The sequence below is a fragment of the Chiloscyllium plagiosum genome, chromosome 7 (genome assembly GCF_004010195.1).
Source record: "Chiloscyllium plagiosum isolate BGI_BamShark_2017 chromosome 7, ASM401019v2, whole genome shotgun sequence".
Lineage (NCBI taxonomy): Eukaryota > Metazoa > Chordata > Chondrichthyes > Orectolobiformes > Hemiscylliidae > Chiloscyllium > Chiloscyllium plagiosum.
In genome coordinates, this window is record NC_057716.1 from 4830025 (window position 1) to 4850960 (window position 20936).

The 20936-nt window shown below is 39.4% G+C and overlaps 1 protein-coding gene across 6 annotated transcripts in view; it reads left to right on the plus strand.

Annotated features, from left to right (window-relative positions):
- The first annotated feature begins 29 nt into the window (after positions 1-29).
- slc39a10 (solute carrier family 39 member 10) overlaps positions 30-20936 on the plus strand; it is a 62160-nt gene continuing 41253 nt past the window's right edge. For 3 of the 6 annotated variants that reach the window (XR_006312068.1, XM_043692891.1, XM_043692893.1), the window contains exon 1: positions 317-485. Coding sequence is in view for 3 of the 6 variants with exons in the window: in XM_043692891.1 (XP_043548826.1) it covers positions 478-485 (8 nt within the window). In the remaining 3 variants the exon portion in view is untranslated. Of the gene's footprint in view, positions 106-316; positions 486-12535; positions 12556-20936 lie in introns of those variants that run through there. The other 3 variants (XM_043692894.1, XM_043692897.1, XM_043692896.1) reach the window with 3 other exon arrangements.

Consider the following 20936-nt stretch of genomic DNA (forward strand, 5'->3'; position numbering starts at 1 on the left):
CGTGCGCGCGCATAGTGTTGGCCCAGCCCCGCGCGGCCCCGTCCCGCCCTCCGCGCTCCCTGTGTTGGTACCGAGCGGAGAGGATGCACACGGCACTCGAGTGAGGTATTTAAACACCCATTTGTTTCCCTTCTCACCGCCCCAGTCGTCGAGCGTTTAAAGCACGAGGGTGTGCTGCTCAGTGGTGTAGAGGAGCGCCGAGCTGATTTCGTTGAATATAATTCCCTTTTGTTGAAATCTTTGCATTGAACGGGATCGTTGGGGAGAGGAAAGAAAAAGGGGGTGGGTGGGTGGGAGGGAGGGAGAGAGAGAGAGGAGACGGGTCTCGCTGCGCTCGAGCCTGGCTCGGTGTCACGTGTCGCGGTTTTTGCCGAGGTTGGGTATTTTATGTGGAGAGTAAAATGTGATTCATGGCAATAATGGCGGGGCGACCGCCTGATCTGGGGCCTAATAACAACGAGAGATTATGACGAGCACATGTCTCTGTATGTTTTCGGGAGGGAGTGAGTGAGTGAGGGAGGATGGGGGATACCGGCGATCGCTGTGCCCCCGGAGTGCGGCGGGAACCTCGCGCTAACCGCGTGTCCGGTTTATTGCTGCAGCTTTGGAGATGCGCTCACGCCTTCTCAACGCGGCGCAGCTCCCTCGCTGCCTTGTTCACTTCATCTAAGGCCGTGCTGTCTTTTTATTTTCCGATTTTTTTTTGAAAAAAAAATCGTATTTTATCCTCTCCCCGCGTGACTATAGAACAGTATGTTATTTTCTGTGATCGGTCTGGCCCCCTTTTTCCTCTTTGGATGCGTGACTTCCCTCTGATCCCAATTCCTTATTTTCGCCGGTTGGCTCCCAACAACAGGATTAAATGGTAAACCAGCTCGAGGTTTACTGCGGCTGCCAGTGTTGACCGTGAAGGGCGATTGGCACGTTAAAAACGTCGTAATTTTAAAAGCCCATAATTAACATTTTCGAATGTGGAGCTGTCAGTCACTTGCAGATGTTTTTTTTTGGTTTAATGCATTTTCTATTTTTCTGAAATGACTTTTCTCATTCCAGTAATCGTTTTAATGTAATAAAATTGTAGTGCAATCATTTTTTTTAACGCAAAGCAACATTTGACGAAAATCTAGCAGTGTTTATCAACTGTAGTTTTAAAATTTTTAGGTGTTTTCGTTGTATGTATTTTTCAAACTAGTATTTTCACTTAAGTGCCCATATGTAATTGTATGATGCAATTCATGCGGAGTTTAGTACACTGATTTCCTAATGGTTTAAATAAAAATGCACAAGCAGCTTTCTAAAAGTGGTAAATAAAGTCTACACCTGACTGGCATAATCATCAGCATGTCTGGCAGTGTGGAAATTAATCTTTGAAACTGACGTCCTATATATTGATGCTTTTGTCTTAAACCGTGCTTACTTTGGAGGAAGAAGGCTCAGTTGATCTGTTATTGGGAAATGGACGATGTGGGAAAAGCTGGCTTAATCATAACGTCAGCTGTTTTGATGCCAGTGGTGATAACTGCCATTGAATTACTGTTAGTCAGAATCCCAATAATTTTAGTTGCTGGATTTTACAATGAACCTTAAGACTTCACATTGGTGGCATAGCAACCAATCTCTTAATGTCAATCCAGTGTAAGGTCCAGCTAGTAATATAAATGTGTTCTATGACTTAGCTGTAGCTGTCAGTATTTTTGAGTCTACAATGCATGATTATTTCAGCCTAACTGGTTTAGACCAGTGTTTGTGTTGCACGCTTCTGCTTTGTTCAACACTACCAAAATCTTCTAGTCCCTTCTCTCATTTAAACGGAAGTGATTAAATTTGTCTGCTCTTTTACCAGTATGTGGTCAATATATATGTAGTTTTGCCACACTTTTTGGACAAAAAAACCTTTCAAGTTATCTTTTGGATTTATTGATGTGACCCTACATTTGAACACTATGTAGTAACATTCTTGTCCATTATATTGAAAAGAATTGATACCTAAGTTATCTCATGATTTTTAAAAATATTTCTGAATTATTGTTTGAGATTAGATAGCAAGGTTTGTTGCAATTTCTCAAATTTCACAGGCAGGTTGCTAATTTTGGAATATTTCTAAAATAAGTCAAGAAAATAAAAGTTCAATTTTTATTGTGTATAAAAATTTCATTTTGATATTTTTACATCTAGATCAAAGGTTTGTGTCCGCAAACCAGATTAGGTGTGATTCTGCATGTGCTTGCGCTGGCTGCATCTTTTACAGAAAAGTATCTTTTATTTTGGAACCAAGTGAAACAAGTTTAATTCATCATGGTGTCATTTTGGGGGAGGAGCCATTTCTATAATTGAATTTTATCATAACTGGTGTAAAGTACTTTGGTGTGTGAATCAAGCTGATGTTGATACTATTGCAAAATACACTGCCCTATTTTTTGCTATTCTATTGCTGAAATGGTTTTCAAAGAATTCACATTGCCATAATACTAGCTTCCAAATTTGCATCCATTAGTGCTAATTAAGTGCAGCACTGAAATGCTGAATTGAGGATGTGGATTTATAATTGAAGTGCTTTTGTGAACCTGTCATTCTGCAATTACAACCCCACATTAATAGGATTCTTAATGAGGAAAGTGACATATATAGCATAGGCAATAATCTAATCCATTGATGCAACAATGAAAAGAACGAAAATGACAACCCTGAAACTGGAGTTAATTCACTAATGTCGCAAGTGTGGTGCTGGAAAAGCACAGCAGGTCAGGCAGCATCCGAGGAGCAGGAAAATTGACATCTCTGGCATAAGCCCTTCGTCGGGACTTATTTAGAGCTTATACAGGGCTGGACTAATTAATGTTAAATGCTAATAGAGTCATTGAGTCAAACAGCATAGAAACAAGAGCCTTCAGTCCAACTAGACCATGCTGACCACGGTCCTGTACTAAACCAGTCCCAACTGCTCATATTACTCCAAACTGTTCCTATTTAGGTACTTAATCAAATGGTCTTTAAATGTCACTACCTGCATCAATCACTTCTGGCCGTTCCTTCCACACACAAACCACACTATCTGTTTCCATTTTAAAATGCAACACCTAGAGTCATAAAGATGTACTGCAAGGATATTTTTAAAATTGAGAGCATGCAGAAAAGATGTACAAGGATTTTATGGTGTCTGGATGGTTTTCCCTGGGCTGTAGGAAATGGAGGGGTGACCTTTCGAACTTTGTGGAATTAAGAATGCCATTGAAAAAGTGAATAACTAGAGTCTTTTCCCTAGAGTCATAGAGATGTACAGCATAGAAACAGACCAGCGGTCCAACTCGTCCAGGCCGACCAGATATCTCAACCCATCTGGTCGCACCTGCCAGCACCCACCCCATATCACTCCAAACCCTTCCTATTCATATACCCATCCAGATGCCTTTTAAATATTGCAATTGTAGTAGTTTCCTCCACTTCCCCAGGCAGCTCATTCCATACATGAAAAAGTTGCCCCTTAGGTCCTTTTTATATCTTTCCCCTCTCACCCTAAACCTGTGGCCTCTAGTTCTGGATTCCCCCAGTCCAGGGAAGAGACTTTGTCTATTTATCCTATCCATGACCCTCATGATTTTATGAACCTCAATTATCTGAATATCAGATTATCTGAAGGGGATCTCGAGGTCCCGATTAAAAACATTACATCAAAGACATGTTTTCAACACCGATCATGTCTTTTGTTTACAGTGATTAAACAGGCATCTTCTCCAAATGCTGGAAGAACACAACAGTTCAGGCAACATCCGAGGAGCAGTAAAATCGATGTTTCGGGCAAAAGCCCTTCATCAGGAATACAGGCAGAGAGCCTGAAGGGTGGAGAGATAAGTGAGAGGAGGGTGGGGGTGGGGAGAAAGTAGCATAGAGTACAATAGGTGAGTGGGGGAGGGGATGGAGTGGATAGGTGGAAAAGAAGATAGGACAAGTCAAGGGGACAGTGCTGAGCTGGAAGTTTGGAACTGGGGTGAGGTGGGTGAAGGGGAAAAGAGGAAACTGTTGAAGTCCACATTGATGCCCTGGGGTTGAAGTGTTCCGAGGCGAAGATGAGGCGTTCTTCCTCCAGGCTTCTGGTGGTGAGGGAGCGGCGGTGAAGGAGGCCCAGGACCTCCATGTACTTGGCAGAGTGAAAGGGGGAGTTGAAATGTTGGGCCACAGGGCGGTGTGGTTGATTAGTGACTGCCTACTTCCCCCCCCCCCAATACTTTCCCTGGAGTTCTACACAGGGGAGTACCCTAAACCCCTTTTCCCAGATAATCTCTCCAATATTGTCTGTACAAGACAAAGATGGAGCCTGTTAAAAAGTTGTAGTAAAAAGTTTGTATATGTGTGTGAGTGCGTGCATGCACACGCTATTTGGAGACTGCTGCTGCTTTTTTGGGGAGACAATGTTGGTGTTGATGTCCAGTCTGGCTGCCCCCGGGGAGGGGGGCAGTATTGAACAGGGGCTGGGGGTTCACCCGTGGTGTGCTGCTGCCTCATTTCCTGAATGGGGAGCAGTATTAAAGAAACTCCCGAGTTCCAGAGGAAAGGCATTTAATCGATTAACTGAATAATTGATTATCTGAAGGAAACAGTGCCCGCCCATCTTGTTTGGATAATCGAGGTTCTTCTGTATAAGGTCATCCCTCAGCCTCCGCTCCAGGGAAAACAGCCCTCGCTGACTCAACCTCTCCCTATATTTCAAATCCTCCAACCATGACAACATCCTTGTAAATCTTTTCTGAACCCTTTCAAGTTTCACAACATCTTTCCGATAGGAAGGAGACCAGAATTGCACGCAATAGTCCAAAAGTGGCCGAACCAATGTCCTGTACAACTGCAACATGACCTCCCAACTCCTGTACTCAATACTCTGACCAATAAAGGAAAGCATACCAAATACCTCCCTCACTATCCTATTTACCTGCGACTCCACAAGTTATGGAGTTCAAAACTAGAGTACATAATTTTAAGGTGAGATGGGATAGATTCAAAAGGGACCTGAGTGGCAAACTTTTCTCAGGGTGGTTCCTATGTGGAATGAACTGCCAGGGGAAGTGGAGATGCAGATTAGTTACGACATATAAAAGATGTTTGGACATGTACATGATTAGAAAGGGATTAGAGGAATATGGGCCAAATGCAGACAAATGGGACTAGTTTAGTTTGGGAAACTTGGTCCATGCAGATGAGTTGGACTAAAGGGTTTGTTTGCATGCTGTATGACTCTATAAGTTGTTAAGCAAACTGAGTTTTATGGGCATTTCAAAGACTTCAGGTGGCATATAGGGAATGTTGAAATGCAAACTGGATGGAAGGGGTAAGATTTTCAGATGGCCGTTGAAGATGGGAATCTTGCAAATTGATTTACTGGTATTCCGATAGCAGGTGATGTTGGGGATGGAGTAGTATGAGAGAATTTTAGTATTGAGTGTTAGGTGAAATAAATCCAAATATTTCAGCATTATTTTAGTCTGCTACATTCTATCACAGTTATATTCTTAGATTTTATATTAGACATGTGAATCTCATAAACCTTTTCTCAGTGGTATATAGTCCCAAATTGTTTTGCTGTAAACTTAGTACAAGAACCAAGTAGAGTTAGAAAAATCAGCTGTTTACCATTACGTTTAAGTGATAAGACTCAACTTTAAATATTGGCTCTAGATTTTGCACTCTCCACAAATAGATTAATTCCCCATCTTCTGGAAATATCTTCATCTTGTAATATTTCCCAATCTGCCTTCAGAGAAATTTAAATCATCTACGTTTTTTATTGTTAATGGTATTCGTCTAGCTAAACAACTCCAAGATGTCTTCCTTGTCTCACAATTTTTCATATCAAGGGTCCTTAACTGTTTGAATCTTTTTCCATTTCTGCTCTTGCCCTTTTCCTCCCTCCCAGAACCATAGTAGGGTCCTAACTTTCTACACAAGTAGCCTCTACAGAAAATTAATCAGCCCCTGCTATTTCAAACATCTCTAGTGTAATAATGCTACTACCAAACACATCTTCCCCCTAAAAAAGGAATGTATTTTCCACACATTTTAGTCTTCATGCCACTACCCAACTAGTTCCCACCGTACTTTTTCATACAGGCACTGGAAAGATGTAATGGTCGTCTCTTCGTCATCACCTCCGCTCACTCTGTAAGATCCCAAACATGTTTTCTTGCTGAAGCAATGATTTACATTTGCTTCAATTCAGCATTCTATATTTGCTTTTGAAAAGGAATCAGTCAGCACTGTTGGCTGAAAGGCTGGTTTAAAATGCACAATAACACCAACAGCGTGGATTGCATTCTCATACTAGCTAACATTACCATACCCTCCTTAACCTCTTTCCCTCACCTGAGGTGTGGTGACCCTCAGGTTAAACCAACACCAGTTGTCTCACTGGAGAGAACTCGAGCACTATTTTCCTCTGGCAGGACAGTTATCATTGTACCTCCTGTCTTTTCCCATCTTGCATCAATCTAATCGGACGCTTTTTTTCTTTTCTCGTTTCCCTTTCATAAAAAGTCACAGCCTGAAATGTTAAGTCTCTCTCCACAGATGCTGCTTGACTCTTGGAGTATTTCTGCACATTTTGTTTTTGTTTCAATGGCTTTGAAGTATGCTTGTTGTGTTATTCGTATACAATATTTGTGGGGAAAAAAGGCATTCATTGGTTTTGATTTTTAACCTCATTAGGCCAAATAAAAGTATGGAAAAAAATCCTGATCAGAATTCATGCAAATTGAATTTTTGGAATACTACTGGGACTTTCTCATTAAGTACTTTAATTATGGCAATATTGCTTCAAGATTTATTAATATAGCTAAAACATGCAAGTCTTAATAATACATTATCTTATTAGTTTTATATGGAAATTGCTCGTGGATTCATTTACTACAAAACAGTGTTGTTTACCAGCTTAGAAATTCAACCAAGTCGATTCTGAGTATCTATGCATAAAGGAGTCTCAACTTCCTGATGGTGGTGTTAATGCATCCATTGAATAGTTCGACTGAACCTGGACCTGTTCTGAATCGATTGATACTGAGCTGCTGATCTAAGCAGGACGGTGGTGTTTCATTACAAATGGTGCTAATGTCTTGGTTTGAGGATTGGAAAATAAATGAGAATGTATGATTACAGTTGCTCCTGAGTAATGTTGGCTAATTTGTTTCCTATGAGATGTATAATCAGGCTCTACTATTATATCCTCCATGGTCAACATTCATTATCATTATTCACAGGTGAAAAAGAACCCCTTACAACAATTCTCAGAAATGTGCTTGTGTGTGATGGTAGTAACTTTTGAAGTAAAGATGGGGTTAACTGGAACTTGGGCAGTTATCTGCAATATTAGCATGTAAATTTGCTTTGTAATGAATTGGATTTTTTAAAATTAACTTTGGATTTTAACATTGCTTAATAAAAATTAAACAAGATAGTAATTTAAACCTCTACATGTAATTGAATATATACGCTTGTCATTTACAACTCAATGACTGCAGAATGAAGTTCAGTATGCTGCACCTGGGTATGACAACATAATATGATTCTTTTTGATCTTGTCTCATCATAAATGACACCATTCAGCTCGTTGAGTCCATGCCAATACTCTCTAAGAAAAATATGGCTCTGTTTTAAAAATAATTTAGGTTGTTTCATTCTTTGATCTGTGCCTTTTTTCTATATACTTCCATTTTTCCCTTCTGTTGCTGATTCAATTTTCCTTTGAAAGTTGCAACTTAATTTGCCTCAACCTCACATTCACTCACAAAGTGCATTTGAAGTTCTAACTGCTCATTGCAACAGTTTATTCATGTTGCCCTTGTTTTCTTTTGCCAAATTACTGCAAATCTGTGTACTTTGGTTCTGCCAATTGGAAAAAATTGATTTATCTCGACTCGTGATTTTGAACACTTATCAAATCTCCTGATTCCCTGTGTTGATGAAAACTCGTGAATTGAAATATTAACTCTGTTCTCTACAGATAGTAACTGACCAACTGTGTACTACCAGCAATTTGTTTTCTATTTATTTCAGATTAATAGTATCCACAACATTTTGCTTTTGAAATATCCTCTCACCCTTCACTAAGGAAAAGAACCTCAGTTTCTCCAAAGTAACTGAAGTCTCCTATTCCTGGAACCATTTTCATAACTATTTTTCTCCACCCTCTGTAAAGTTTTCACATCCTTCCAAAAGTGTAGTGTCCAGAATTGAGTACCGTGCTCCAGTTGAAGCTAAGCCAGTGATGTATAAAGATTTGTCATGACTTTCTTGCTTTTATATGCTATGCCTGTATCTGTGAAAGTCTAATTGATCACTTTCTCATTCTGACCTAACACCAAATAATTTTTCCCTTGACTGTACATCACCATTTAAATTGTCGCTTAAAATATCACTATATCAGAGCACGTCCAGCGTAGGTGGACTTGAACTCAGATCTTCTGACACTAGCACAGTCCCACAAGAGCCCTCTCTTTAGAATTGTAACTTTCATTTATGTACCATCTTCTCATTCTTCACACATATTTTGAGTTAGGAATGGACGTGCAGCAGATAAATTTATCATCGAACTGTCAGTGTCTCTTGAAGTCCAACATTGTTTTGTTATCTGCAAGTTGTAAATTTTGTAAATGGACCTTGCGCTCTGCTTTAATATTGTTATTAACATATATCAAGGGGAGCTATAATCATCACAAATACTTTTGTCCAGTACAAAACACAACCACTGCTCTCCATTTCCAGTCACTCAGCCAACTATCCGATCAAGGTCCGATCAAGGACAGTAGTGGGAGACTGTGTATTGAGTCGGAAGAGATTGGAGAGGTCTTGAACAAGTACTTCTCTTCAGTATTTACGAACGAGAGGGACCGTATTGTAGAAGAGGAGAGTGTGAAATGGACTGGTAAGCCAGAAGAGATACCTGTTAGGAAGGAAGATGTGTTGGACATTTTGAACAACTTGAGGATAGACAAGTCCCCCGGGCCTGACGGGATATATCCTAGGATTATGTGGGAAGCAAGAGAGGAAATTGCAGTACCGTTGGCAATGATCTTCTCGTCTTCACTGGCAACGGGGGTGGTACCAGGGGACTGGAGAGTAGCGAATGTTGTGCCCCTGTTCAAAAAAGGGAATAGGGATAACCCCGGGAATTACAGGCCTGTTAGTCTTACTCCTGTGGTAGGCAAAGTAATGGAAAGAGTACTGAGGGATAGGATTTATGAGTATCTGGAAAGACACTGCTTGATTAGGGACAGCCAGCACGGATTTGTGAAGGGTAGGTCTTGCCTTACAAGTCTTATTGAATTCTTCGACGAGGTGACCAAGCATGTGTAACTTAAGTGGAAGGTGCCTTGTGAGGCCTTCGCAATCAAACCTTTGGTAAGCTCTCTATCTCAAAACAAATATAAGATACTGATCATCTAAACTAAAATCAGAAAACACTTGAAATAGTCAGCATTTGTGGAGACAGAAACAGAATCAAAGTTGTAATTCAAAGCCTGTTCATCAGAAGAGGATAAAGGAAAAACTTAGCTGTAATGGTATCTATTAAGCAAGAAGCAGGTAAAAGGGGGTTGGAAGTAAAGAATCATAGTGATGGAGAGGAAATTCTATTTCATGTAAATAAAGGCCATTTCAACAAGACAACTGTAGACTAGCTTACTGGTGTAATCATTCAAAGCAAGACAGCAGCTTTAGAATAGAGAGAGAAAAAAATTACATTTCTTAAGTCACAAAAAAAAAGAAAAATACAATGTGATAATTGAAAGATCTTACTTGTTGATATGAACAACAATTCTGTTTTGTTATTACTCCTTTATTCCCTTATTTAGAATTATTTCTCTTCACTTATTTATCTGATGATTAATATACTTTCCTTATACTCCCTTCGTTAGGAGTTAAGCTTCCCTAATGAAGACGTTAGACTAGAAACATGTTCCCAGACATCCATCAATGCTGTTTCACAGCTAGACCTTGGGAATGTTTGGAAACTGGTTACAATGACTCAGTCAGGTTTTCCTCTCTTCCTTTCAAAATAAAATGCTGTGGCCACTCTGACGTATGTCCTTAAACTAGCTGACTGAGGTTGTGAATAATTTTGTGTGAAATTGCACATCCAAACTCAAAGCCTACCTGGGCATCCATCTACTTTTACAGTTATACAGTCATAGAGTCAGAGATGTACAGCAGAGAAACAGGACCTTCAGTCCAACTTGTCCATGCTGACCTGATATCCTAAATTAATCTAGTCCCATTTTCCAGCACTTGGCCCATATCCCTCCAAACCCTTCCTATTCATATACCCATCCAGATGCCTATTAAATGGTATAATTGTACCAGCCTCCACCACTTCCTCTGGCAGCTCATTCTGTACACATACCACCCTCTGTGTGAAAAAGTTGCTACTTAAGACCCTTTTAAATTTTTCCCCTCTGACTTTAAACCTATGCCCTCTAGTTCTGGACTCCCATACGCAGGGAAAAGACCTTGTCTATTCACTCTATCCATGCCCCTCATGATTTTATAAACCTTCATAGAGTGTTACAAGGGGACATAAATTTAAGGTGAAGGGTGGAAGGTATAGGGGAGATGTCAGGGGTGGGTTCTTTACCCAGAGAGTGGTGGGGGCATGGAATGCGCTGCCCGTGGGAGTGGTAGAGTCGGAATCATTGGCGACCTTTAAGCGGCATTTGGATAGGTACATGGATGGGTACTTAATCTAGGTTAGAAGTTCGGCACAACATCGTGGGCCGAAGGGCCTGTTCTGTGCTGTATTGTTCTATGTTCAATCCAGGCTGCCATTATCCCTCTTATTCTATTTGCTTCAACTTTGCTGGCAAGCCTGCATATGGAGCTTTTTATGAAATGCCTTTTAAAGTTCAAATATATTAACTGTATTACTGCATCAATTTTTAAAAATTGCAGATTTTACAATAGCAGCAATGTCTATTTTTATGAAGTTGTAGTTTCCACCCTATGGATTTGTAGTATTTTCTGTCCCTCCTCGTTCTGTATTAAAAAATTAAAATCTTTATGATTGAAGTCAAGTGGACCAAGCTTAAAACCGTATACCAAAACATTCTCAAGTTGGCAAATGTTTATCTTTTTTTAAAAATGTCGTTGAATAACATTCAAGTAAAAAACATTCTCCGTTCTCCCCACCACAACTTAAAAATGGTATACATTTCTAAATTTTTCAAAATATTAATAAATAATCAGGTAACTTAATTGTATATGCCCAAACATTTAAAGGATAGTCTCTGCAGTTTATCTTTCCCCATTGCATGTAAAATTAAGTCATGTCCCCCGACAACTCTATAGTACTATATAAATACTATACTGACATTCAATTTAGAATAAATTAAATAATTCTTTGAACTGTTCTATGTATATTTTAAAGCATCTTCTTGATTTAACATGCTTATACAAATGACTGATTATTTATACTTTAAAAGTGTATTTAAAATTAAGCCCATTTTGCTATGTTTTCAGATAATTTACACTAATAACTTGATCTCAGTGTTTGACGAAATTCATATTGTGATTATAGAGATGATGAGGTACCATTGAATGCGAGGGAGCCATTCAACATTAGAAAAAGACAGATCAGCCTTCCACTCATTCAGCAAGAAGTTGCATTAATCTAGTATGTGCAATCTTTGATTAACATGGTTTGCCATAACATCATGCCAATAATACATGCCTGATTCATGATAACTAGGTTCTTACCCGTATCCCAACAGTGCTTAGGGATAATTGTATGCCAATCTTCAGCTCGTTTGGCCGTTGCCAATCTGAGTGATACCTCTGTCTGTCATAGCTCCCAGGCACTCTCACCATGAAAGCATAGAAATCGTGGCTAGGGAAAGCAGGAAATCAATTCCATTAAATGTTAAATTAGGTGTTCTCTCTAGATTTGATTTGAAGGTGCTGGTGTTGGACTGGAGTGGACAAAGTTAAAAATCACAACACCAGGTTAAAGTCCAACAGGTTTATTTGGAAGCAGTCGTTTTCAAGGCGCTGCCTCTTCAGGTGTTTTGGAAGCACTAGCTTTCGAAGTGCTGCCTCTTCATCAGGACACAACCACCTGATGAAGAGACTCAAAAGCTAGTGTTTCCAAATAAACCAGTTGGACTATAACCTGGTGTGTGTGATTTTTAACACTCTAGATTTGACCATTGTGAGTGAAACGTACAAAAAAGGCAGACAGGATAAGTGTAATTTTGTTAAATGAAACTCAAATAGTTTGTGCACTTCCTGAGATAATGGGAGATTTCAAAAGACTTTTAGCATCATGGATTGAATGTCAGAATCAATTAAATATATTGCTTATTTTGAATTGTTACTGGAGCATGGAAGAAGCATTTATGAAGACTTGAAAGTGAAATCACATGATCTTGATTCCAAAGTTTTCTATGCCTGTTGTGGGTAGTTTGAGCACGTTAAGATGAGAGCCATGCTGCATTACATGAAGATTACTGGTGAAGGTGGAGCAGACCACGCTGATGATGTGGCCACAGAAGCATTTCAGTTTACAGAAAGTGATTCAAGAAGGTGATGAAGGCTCTAAGGAATTGTTTAATTTATCCTTGAAACAGGATTGTAAAGAATGCCTTCCAAGACTTTTATTCCTGCAGAGGAGAAGTGTGCAGCAGGAGTTAAGGTAGTCAAAGGTCATTGCACTTAGCTGTTGGGAGGAAATACTGCAAGAGACCAAAAATTGAAGCCAGTGATGATGTGCCACTGCAAAAACCTAATGACTTTGAAGGGCTATTTGAAAGCCCATCTTTTGAAATGGTGTACTGTCAAATTGACCTCTATGTTCCAGGAACATTGTTTGAACATTTTTTCCCCCTCACCCTAAACCTATGCCATCTAGTTCTGGACTCCCCCACCCCAGGGAAAAGACTTTGTCTATTTATCCTATCCATGCCCCTTATAATTTTATAAACGTCTATAAGGTCACCCCTCAGCATCCGATGCTCCCGAGAAAACAGCCCTAGCCTATAGCTCAAACCCTCCAACTTTGACAACATCCTTGTAAATCTTTTCTCAACCCTTTCAAGTTTCACAACATCTTTCCGGTAGGAAGGAGACCAGAATTGCATACAATATTCCAACAGTGGCCTAACCAATGTCCTGTACTGCAGCAACATGACCTCCCAACTCCTGTATTCAATACGCTGACCAAACGCCTTCTCCACTATCCTATCTACTTTCAAGGAGCTGTGAACCTGCACTCCAAGGTCTCTTTGTTCAGCAACACTCCCTAGGACCTTACCATTAAGTGTATAAGTCCTGCTAAGATTTGCTTCCCCAAAATGCAGCACCTCATATTTATCCAAGTTAAATTCCATCTGCCACTACTCAGCCCATTGGCCCATCTGATTAAGATCCCGTTGTAATCTGAGGTCCCCTTCTTCGCTGTCCACTACACCTCCAATTTTGGTGTAATCTGCAAATTAACACCATCAATTTACTGGGTCTGAAATAGGGAATGGTTAAAATACTGGACTGTCAGTATCCACTGTACTGGACCTCAGCAAGGTAATGAGAAAAATGGGAAAACAAAGTGATATAAAAGGTGATGACTTTTCATTAAGAATTTAAAGCTGAAGTGTGAAATATGTTAAATTTTGAATTTTGCATATATCCTTGCGAAATCCAAAACATGGTAAGATTATAGATATTCTTAAATATTTTCACCGCTACTCCAAAGCTCATCCCTTTAATGTGGGAATCGCGCCTAAGAAAACCCAGCATATGGGATAATGCTGGCTTATCTGGAAGTACTTCCTTTTGAAGTACTTCATGATCTACGTTTTACTCCCATAGCTGTCCTTGCCAATTGGCCACACCAAAATAAATCCACCCCACTGTGTATGCCGTCACTGATACAGCACGGTATGGATTGAAAGCCTTGCTATTAACATCATGGTGTAATGCCATATCTCTTATTTTTCTGTATTTTTGATTGTGGTCTGAAATGCAAAAATAACTTATTTTAAAAGCTAGGATTGTTGAGGGATTGTTTCATTTTTTGGCAAACAAGTAACCTAAACATTCATTGCAAGTGCTGTTTGAACAGCTGTTGGTTCCAGCCGTGAAGATGTACAGATGAGCTGAAACCCAGTGGTACGTCCAAATTGAAATATTCAGCAAGCAAAAAGTAGTTGGTTAGTTTGTGAACTGGTGACCAGTTATTGATGACAAAGGCCTTCTGCCTGCCAGCAACTATGTTCTCAGATAGCTAAAAAAAACTTGGGGCTGTGAGTAAAAAAGGAAGAAAGATCAGGTGCTGTCTATTTACTGCTGTAACTTTAAACCTGAAGAAAACCAGTTTATTTTTCCTTCAGCACTTGCTGCAAATTGTTATTAGTAGTTCATAACTCAGCGACCTTTAGACATGTAAACCAGTCACCCTGTGCCTGCTGTGAATAAGTGCAAGCATAGGGAGAAGGGAGTTGGAGAAGAAGTGTTCTGATCAGCATAAGAATCATCTCAGCAAATCTTGTGATCAGGGACCATTGAATTGCCTTCCCAGTCTTTCCTTTGGCTTATATGGATGGGTGCTTAAGCTAGGACAAATGTTCGGCACAACATCTTGGGCCGAAGGGCCTGTTCTGTGCTGTATTGTTCTATGTTCTATAACATCCATTTTTCCCCTCAGTAAATGTTTGCAAGGGGTCATGTTAACTAGAGTTTTAACTCGAAACATTATATACTGGTGGTTCATCATTGTTTCCCTGCATCTAAAATCTGTTGTGAAAATAGTGATTCTTGTTGAGTACAGAAATCTATTCCATGCTTTCTGGCAACCTAGGACTATAAGACAGGTAAATTAGGGAATTCTGCATACTTCTTTGAAAAAAAGACTTTTGTGACAATTCTGGGAGTTATGGGGTTTCATCTTTGATAAACTTACCAGTAAGGTGAAACATTGAGGTTTATTGTTGATCAGAATCTGAACCAGATGGGCCTTGCAAATGCTGTGATTACAAAAACAGATTAGAGACTGAGAATTCACAAGAAAATCACTCTCCTCAACTCCCCAAAGCCTGTCTACTATCTACAAGGCACAAGTCAGTAGTGTAATGGAATACTGTGCACTTGTCTAAATGAGTGCAACTCTGGCAACACCTAAGCTTGATACCATTCATACAAACTAGTCTGCTTGACTGGCACTGTGTACAAACAATCAATCCCTCCACCATCAAAGCACAATAGCAGCAAGTATATAAATTCACCATGGTTTCTGACTCGACACTTTCCAAACCTGTGACCACTTACAATGAGAAGGACAAGGGCAGCAGATACTTGGGAACATCACTATCTGCCAGTTCCCCTCCAAACCATTCCCCACTCTGACTTGGAAATGTATAGCCATTGTTTCACTGTTGCTGTGTTAAAGTCCTGGAACTCACTCCCTAAACAGTATTGTGAGTGTACCCACTCCAAATCAACTGCATCAGTTCAAGAAGTCTTCAGTAAATGCTAGCAAAGTCAGTGAAGCCCACATCCAAGGAATGAATAAAAGAATTAGCATTTACACACTAGAAATACCACCTTATTTAATACAATAGCACATGTACGATTTTTCTATCCCCTCAAAATACTTTCCTACATTGTGGACATTTTGAAGCTGCAAACCAGTAAACTTCATAACTTTGTGACAGTTGCTGCCTTCTAATATATTTTCTCTTTCTCACTTCAGTTAATGTAATTCCATCCATGTTGAGCTATATTGTGATGTAGGCCTGATTGTTGCTGTAGATTTTTAAATTTTCCTGTCAAGCTCCAGTTTTAGATTAACAGTAATATTTAACATTTGAGGAAAGAAGAAAAAGGAGCCATTTAAATATAAGTTCTAGAGCACATCAAGCTGTTGGGTTTACTATCTTCGGCAAAGTTGCCATCCAAGAATGGAAATGAGATGGAGAAGATGAGCCATGTGTAACATCCTTTCCATAAAACTCTGTACTGTAGATCCAAAAGGGGATATACACTCTTCGTATTTTACACAGTAGTTTCATAGATTCCAAAATAATTTTAATGGAATTTGAATGGTCCCAGCACCAGTTAAGATGGATATATTTATAATGCAGACTGAATATTTTGCAATTCCAACTTTGAAGTGCATTATAAATTGCTGGGATGATTAATTGTACTTCTGTAATATTACCTGCGTCTGAAATCCATCTAGAGCTCTGGTTGAAATCATATCCTGTTCTACTTCATGCTTGCCTAAAACCCATGTTATCTCCAATCAACATTTGGTTATTAATTCTATGCCTTGATTCCTAAATGCCCCTCTGTGCTTGTAAATCTTTTCACTACTTATTTCCGTCTATCATCATTGCTATATCTTCAAAAGTCTCTTAAAATTCCATCCCATTGACTAAGCTTTAGGTATCATGCTTTAACCTGCTTCTAACCACTCCCTATTATATTAATTCCTTCTTGTGAAATATGCAGGGACCTTATGGAATGATAAGTGCTAAATAAATACCAAAATCAGATTTTCTAATTGTTATCACGTTCGTCATGGGACTGAAAATTGGTTGCCTCATTTCCTGTATTAATTTTACAGAGTCATAGAGTTGTACAGCATGGAAACAGACCCTTTGGTTGAACTTGTCCATGCTGACCAAATATCCTAAATTAATCTAGTCCTATTTGCCAGCATTTGTGCACATTGTTAAGTACCTTGGGAAACGTGAGGTCATATAGGAAGGCATGGTGACTCAGTGGTTAGCACTGGTGCCTCACAGCTCCAGGGACCTGGGTTCAATTCCAGCCTTAGGCGACTGTCTGTGTGGAGTTTGAGCATTCTGTCTGTGTCTGTGTGAGTTTCCTCCAGGTGCTCCGGTTTCATCCCACAGTCAGAAAGATGTGCAGATTAGGTGAATTGGCCACGCAAAATTGCATAGTGTTCAGGGTTATGTAGGTTCGGTCCATTAGTTATGGGAAACATAGAGTAATGGGGTAGGGGATTGGATCTGGGTGGGACATTGTTCGGAAGGTCGGTGCGGATTTATTAGGCCGAATGGCTTGTTTCCACACTGTAGGGGTTCTATGAGGTGCTACATTGCAGCATTTCATTTCAGTTGTTATTTCTATAGTTATAATTGACATCTTGTGCACTCACATTAAGAATGGAACAAAAGAAGGAAACTCCATCAAGTAAGTTTCATTTTACAGTGAAAAGTCATGTGTGGGCAGAGCAGGCGAAAATTAAAAATGTGATATACATGGCTTTCTGCAAATCTTAGTCACATGGTGTGGTTGGATTAGTCATATCACACTGTTGTTTGCAGCAAATATTGTCAGGAATTTAAGCACTTGTACCCAAGACAATTTCTCCCATGACAAATAGCAACAATGTGTAATTATACAATTGCCATTTAATGTCATAAAACACCACAGGGTACTTTGCAGGATTATTATGAAAAAGTTTGAAACTTATGTAAGATGATATTGCAATAGATAAGTTTTGGTCAGATAGATTTGAAGACAGACATAAAGCTGGAGATAGGGACTGAACAGGGTGAAAATTGGGTGGATGAAGGTGCATTCACTATAGAACAGAGGAGCTAGAAGTAGAAATCGATCCATCAAGTCTGTTCTACTGTGGAGCTTTGATGTTAGCATCTGGAAATTTATCAGTTTCTGTCTTGAATATATTCAATTATCGAGCTTCCACAGTACTCTGGCATAGCAAATCCCAAAGTTCATTAGCTTTGGGCTTATGAAATTCTTCCTTCTTTCATTTGTAAATGCCTGCTGTTATTCCAGGACTGGTCCTTGCTTCTAGAGTCACCAGTCACAAAACCATCCTCTTCACATCTACACTGTTAAGCCCTCTAAGATTTTGTAAATTTCAGTGAGATAATCTTTCTTTTTTCTAAATTTGAATACATATCCAGTTTTGCCATCAGATAATCCTGCCATCCCAGAATTAGTCTGGTGATTCCCCCATTGTACGCCATTTATAGCAAGTTCATTGTTCCTCAGATAAGGAAACCAAAACTGGAGAGAATACTCCAATGTTTCCTCATAGCACTACCCAATTATAGCAAATCATATGCACAGGGCTAAAAACCCTAATCCTAATTTGCCTTCCTAATTCTCACTGCAAGAGCCTGCTAGCTTTTAATTACACGAATACAGATATCCAAGTCCCTTTTGGCCATCATCACTTTCCAACATCTCATCATGTAAGAAATATTCTGTATTTGTTTTCTCTGCTACTGTGGATAACTTCATATTCATTTACACTACATTCCATCTGTCTTACTCTTGCTCATTTTACTTAGATTGTCCATCCTCTTCAACTCTCAGTTCCACCTAGTTTTGTGTCATAAACAAATTTGGAAACATTACATTTTGTTCCCGAATTAAATTATTTATATAGATTGTAAACAAACTGTGGTCCAAGCACTGATCCCCACTCGTAAAAGCCTGTGTGCCTGAGAATGATCTGTTCCTCTGTTTTCTGAGAATTGATGGGCTGACAATCTATGGTTGTGTATTATCTTCAATTCAGTGTTCTCATGTTTATTTGACCCTGTTAAAAGCCTTCTGAAAATCCAAATACACCACATTCACTGGTTCTCTTTTATTAACGCTACAAGAAGCATCCTCAAAAGAAAGACTCCAACATGTTTGTCAAGAATGATTTCACTTTCATAAATCCATATTAACTGCCCAATTTCACAATTATTTTCTAATTGTCCAGTTATCATAATGATCACTGCCCCTAACTGTTCTATTCATACTTGATCTATTTGACCTGCTTGATTCTCTGAAATCCAGATCTAGCAGTGCTTGCTTTCTTGTTGGACTGGAAAGCTGTTGTTGCAGACGTTTTTTTGATCCCACACCAGGAACTCTTGCCCCTCTCTACCTTTCACTCTACTACTATCACAGTCCAGATGAAGGGTCCCCACCCGAAACATTGACTTTCCTGCTCCCCTGATGCTGCCTGACCTGCTGTGCCTTTCCAGCTCCACTTTCTATTGAATGTAAATCATTCTTTGTAACTGCTATAATTTTTGCAGCTATTTCCAATTTTCTTTTCCTGTACATCCTCCCTACTAAGTCAAACAAATTCAACCTCATTGGATGAGAAAAGAGACAAAAGATTAAGATAAATTAGAAAAAAATATGCTTATGACCAATGTAAGGTAGAAAATACAGTTGAGAACCAGGCTGAATATAGAAGGTTCGCAGAGGAGGTGAAAGCAAATGCGAGAAGTAAGAAAAGCCTTGGAGGTCTGCACTGCATTAGGAAATTTAAGCAGCAACTCAGCATGGCCAATCCAACTAACCTGCATATCTTTGGACTGTGGAAGGAAACTGGGCCGATTTTCATTCTTCCCTATCTCATTTTCCCACTTTTTTTCCTCTAACTTGCTGCTTTTGACAGATTAGCTTCCAATTACCAACTCACTTTGAGTAGATGGCACCAGTAAGCAATAAGATAGAAGTGACAAGTTGGATTAGTCACTCAAGTGCATGGAGATGAACTGGGCTCTGAGTTCTAATAGTGGCAGGTTGCAAGAGGACACTAAACTCTGAAGGATTTGTGAGCCCAGGGACTAACATTAATTTTGTACCTGGCTGATTAGATTTATGCTGTCAGTTTCTCAGACCTCTCTGCCAATCTGGTGCCATAATTTTAGTTTCAAATTGCCTTGCCAGCTGTTTGACTTTGGGCTACACCTGCTGGCAGGTACTTTGTATCCCTGTCCTCTGCTGTGTGAGTTCCGAGTGAAGCCTTCTATTCCTCAGTACAATATTAACCTTGATTACTGTGGTTGTCTTTTGAATTCAAGCCCTTGTGACTCAAATAAGAGTGCTGTCGCTGAGCCAAAGTTGACAGGATAATTCTGAGAGAAAGTGAACATATTCTGAGGATGATGGATATATAAAACATGTTGTTTATGGTGAACTGAAGTGAACTTCTGCACTGTCTGTTTTCATTGTGAACACATTCAAGTTTTATCTTGTGTGTCAAGCCTAAGGATTGTGAAATGGTTTCAGTTAGGGGATTTTGCATAACTATGCTCTTTGACCCAGATTAGTCCTGACCTTGAGGTTATCATTTTTGCGTCACTGATGTGTGGAATTGTCACAGTAAGAAAAATAACAGTGTGACTGCTGTTGAAGTTCAGTGTAACTGCAATTTTAAAAAAAAATGAATTACTTGAATCAGGGATTTCACACAGGACCCTTGCAAACTTGATTCCTCACATTACTTTATAGTAATGGCCCAGATGCTTGTGGGACTTGAATTGCCATATTTTGTAACATAATATGGTGTTTTGGCAGCTTGCACCATTGTTATTATGTAGAGGTTCAAGTAAGTTAGGGATAAGTGAGTTATGCAATGAGAAGTTTCATCAGAGTGTGCTGGCACATTTTTGATACATTGTCAATGCCCATTAAAGTTCTGTTCTCTCAACTCAGGCTTCTATTGCAATGGATGATAATCACTAATTACTGAATTTATGCTGTGGTATGCACCACAGGTTATTAGATTGAAAAATAATGGCGATGATTGACCTGGTTATAACATGATTTACAGCCAACATATGATGTTCAGAGGCAGCCCAACAAATGAACCGTTAAAGATTCAGTGTCACTCCCATATAAGAAGTTTTGATTTTTTAAAAATATCTTTCATTTGGAAAACATATTCTTGCCAACTTTGGCATCTGTTGTAGCCTGAAGGTAATTATTTTAAGGGCCCCTATCTATTTTGACATTTCATGTGTTTAACTTACAGGTTCCATTAATGTGATAGGACACTTCCTTTATTGGAGGGCAAACAGCTGTAGCTCTGCTCTTTATTACCCAGATTTGAATTTCTCTCTCTCTCTCCTCTCTCTCTCTCTCACTCCCCCTCTCTCTCTCTCTCACTCCCCCTCTCA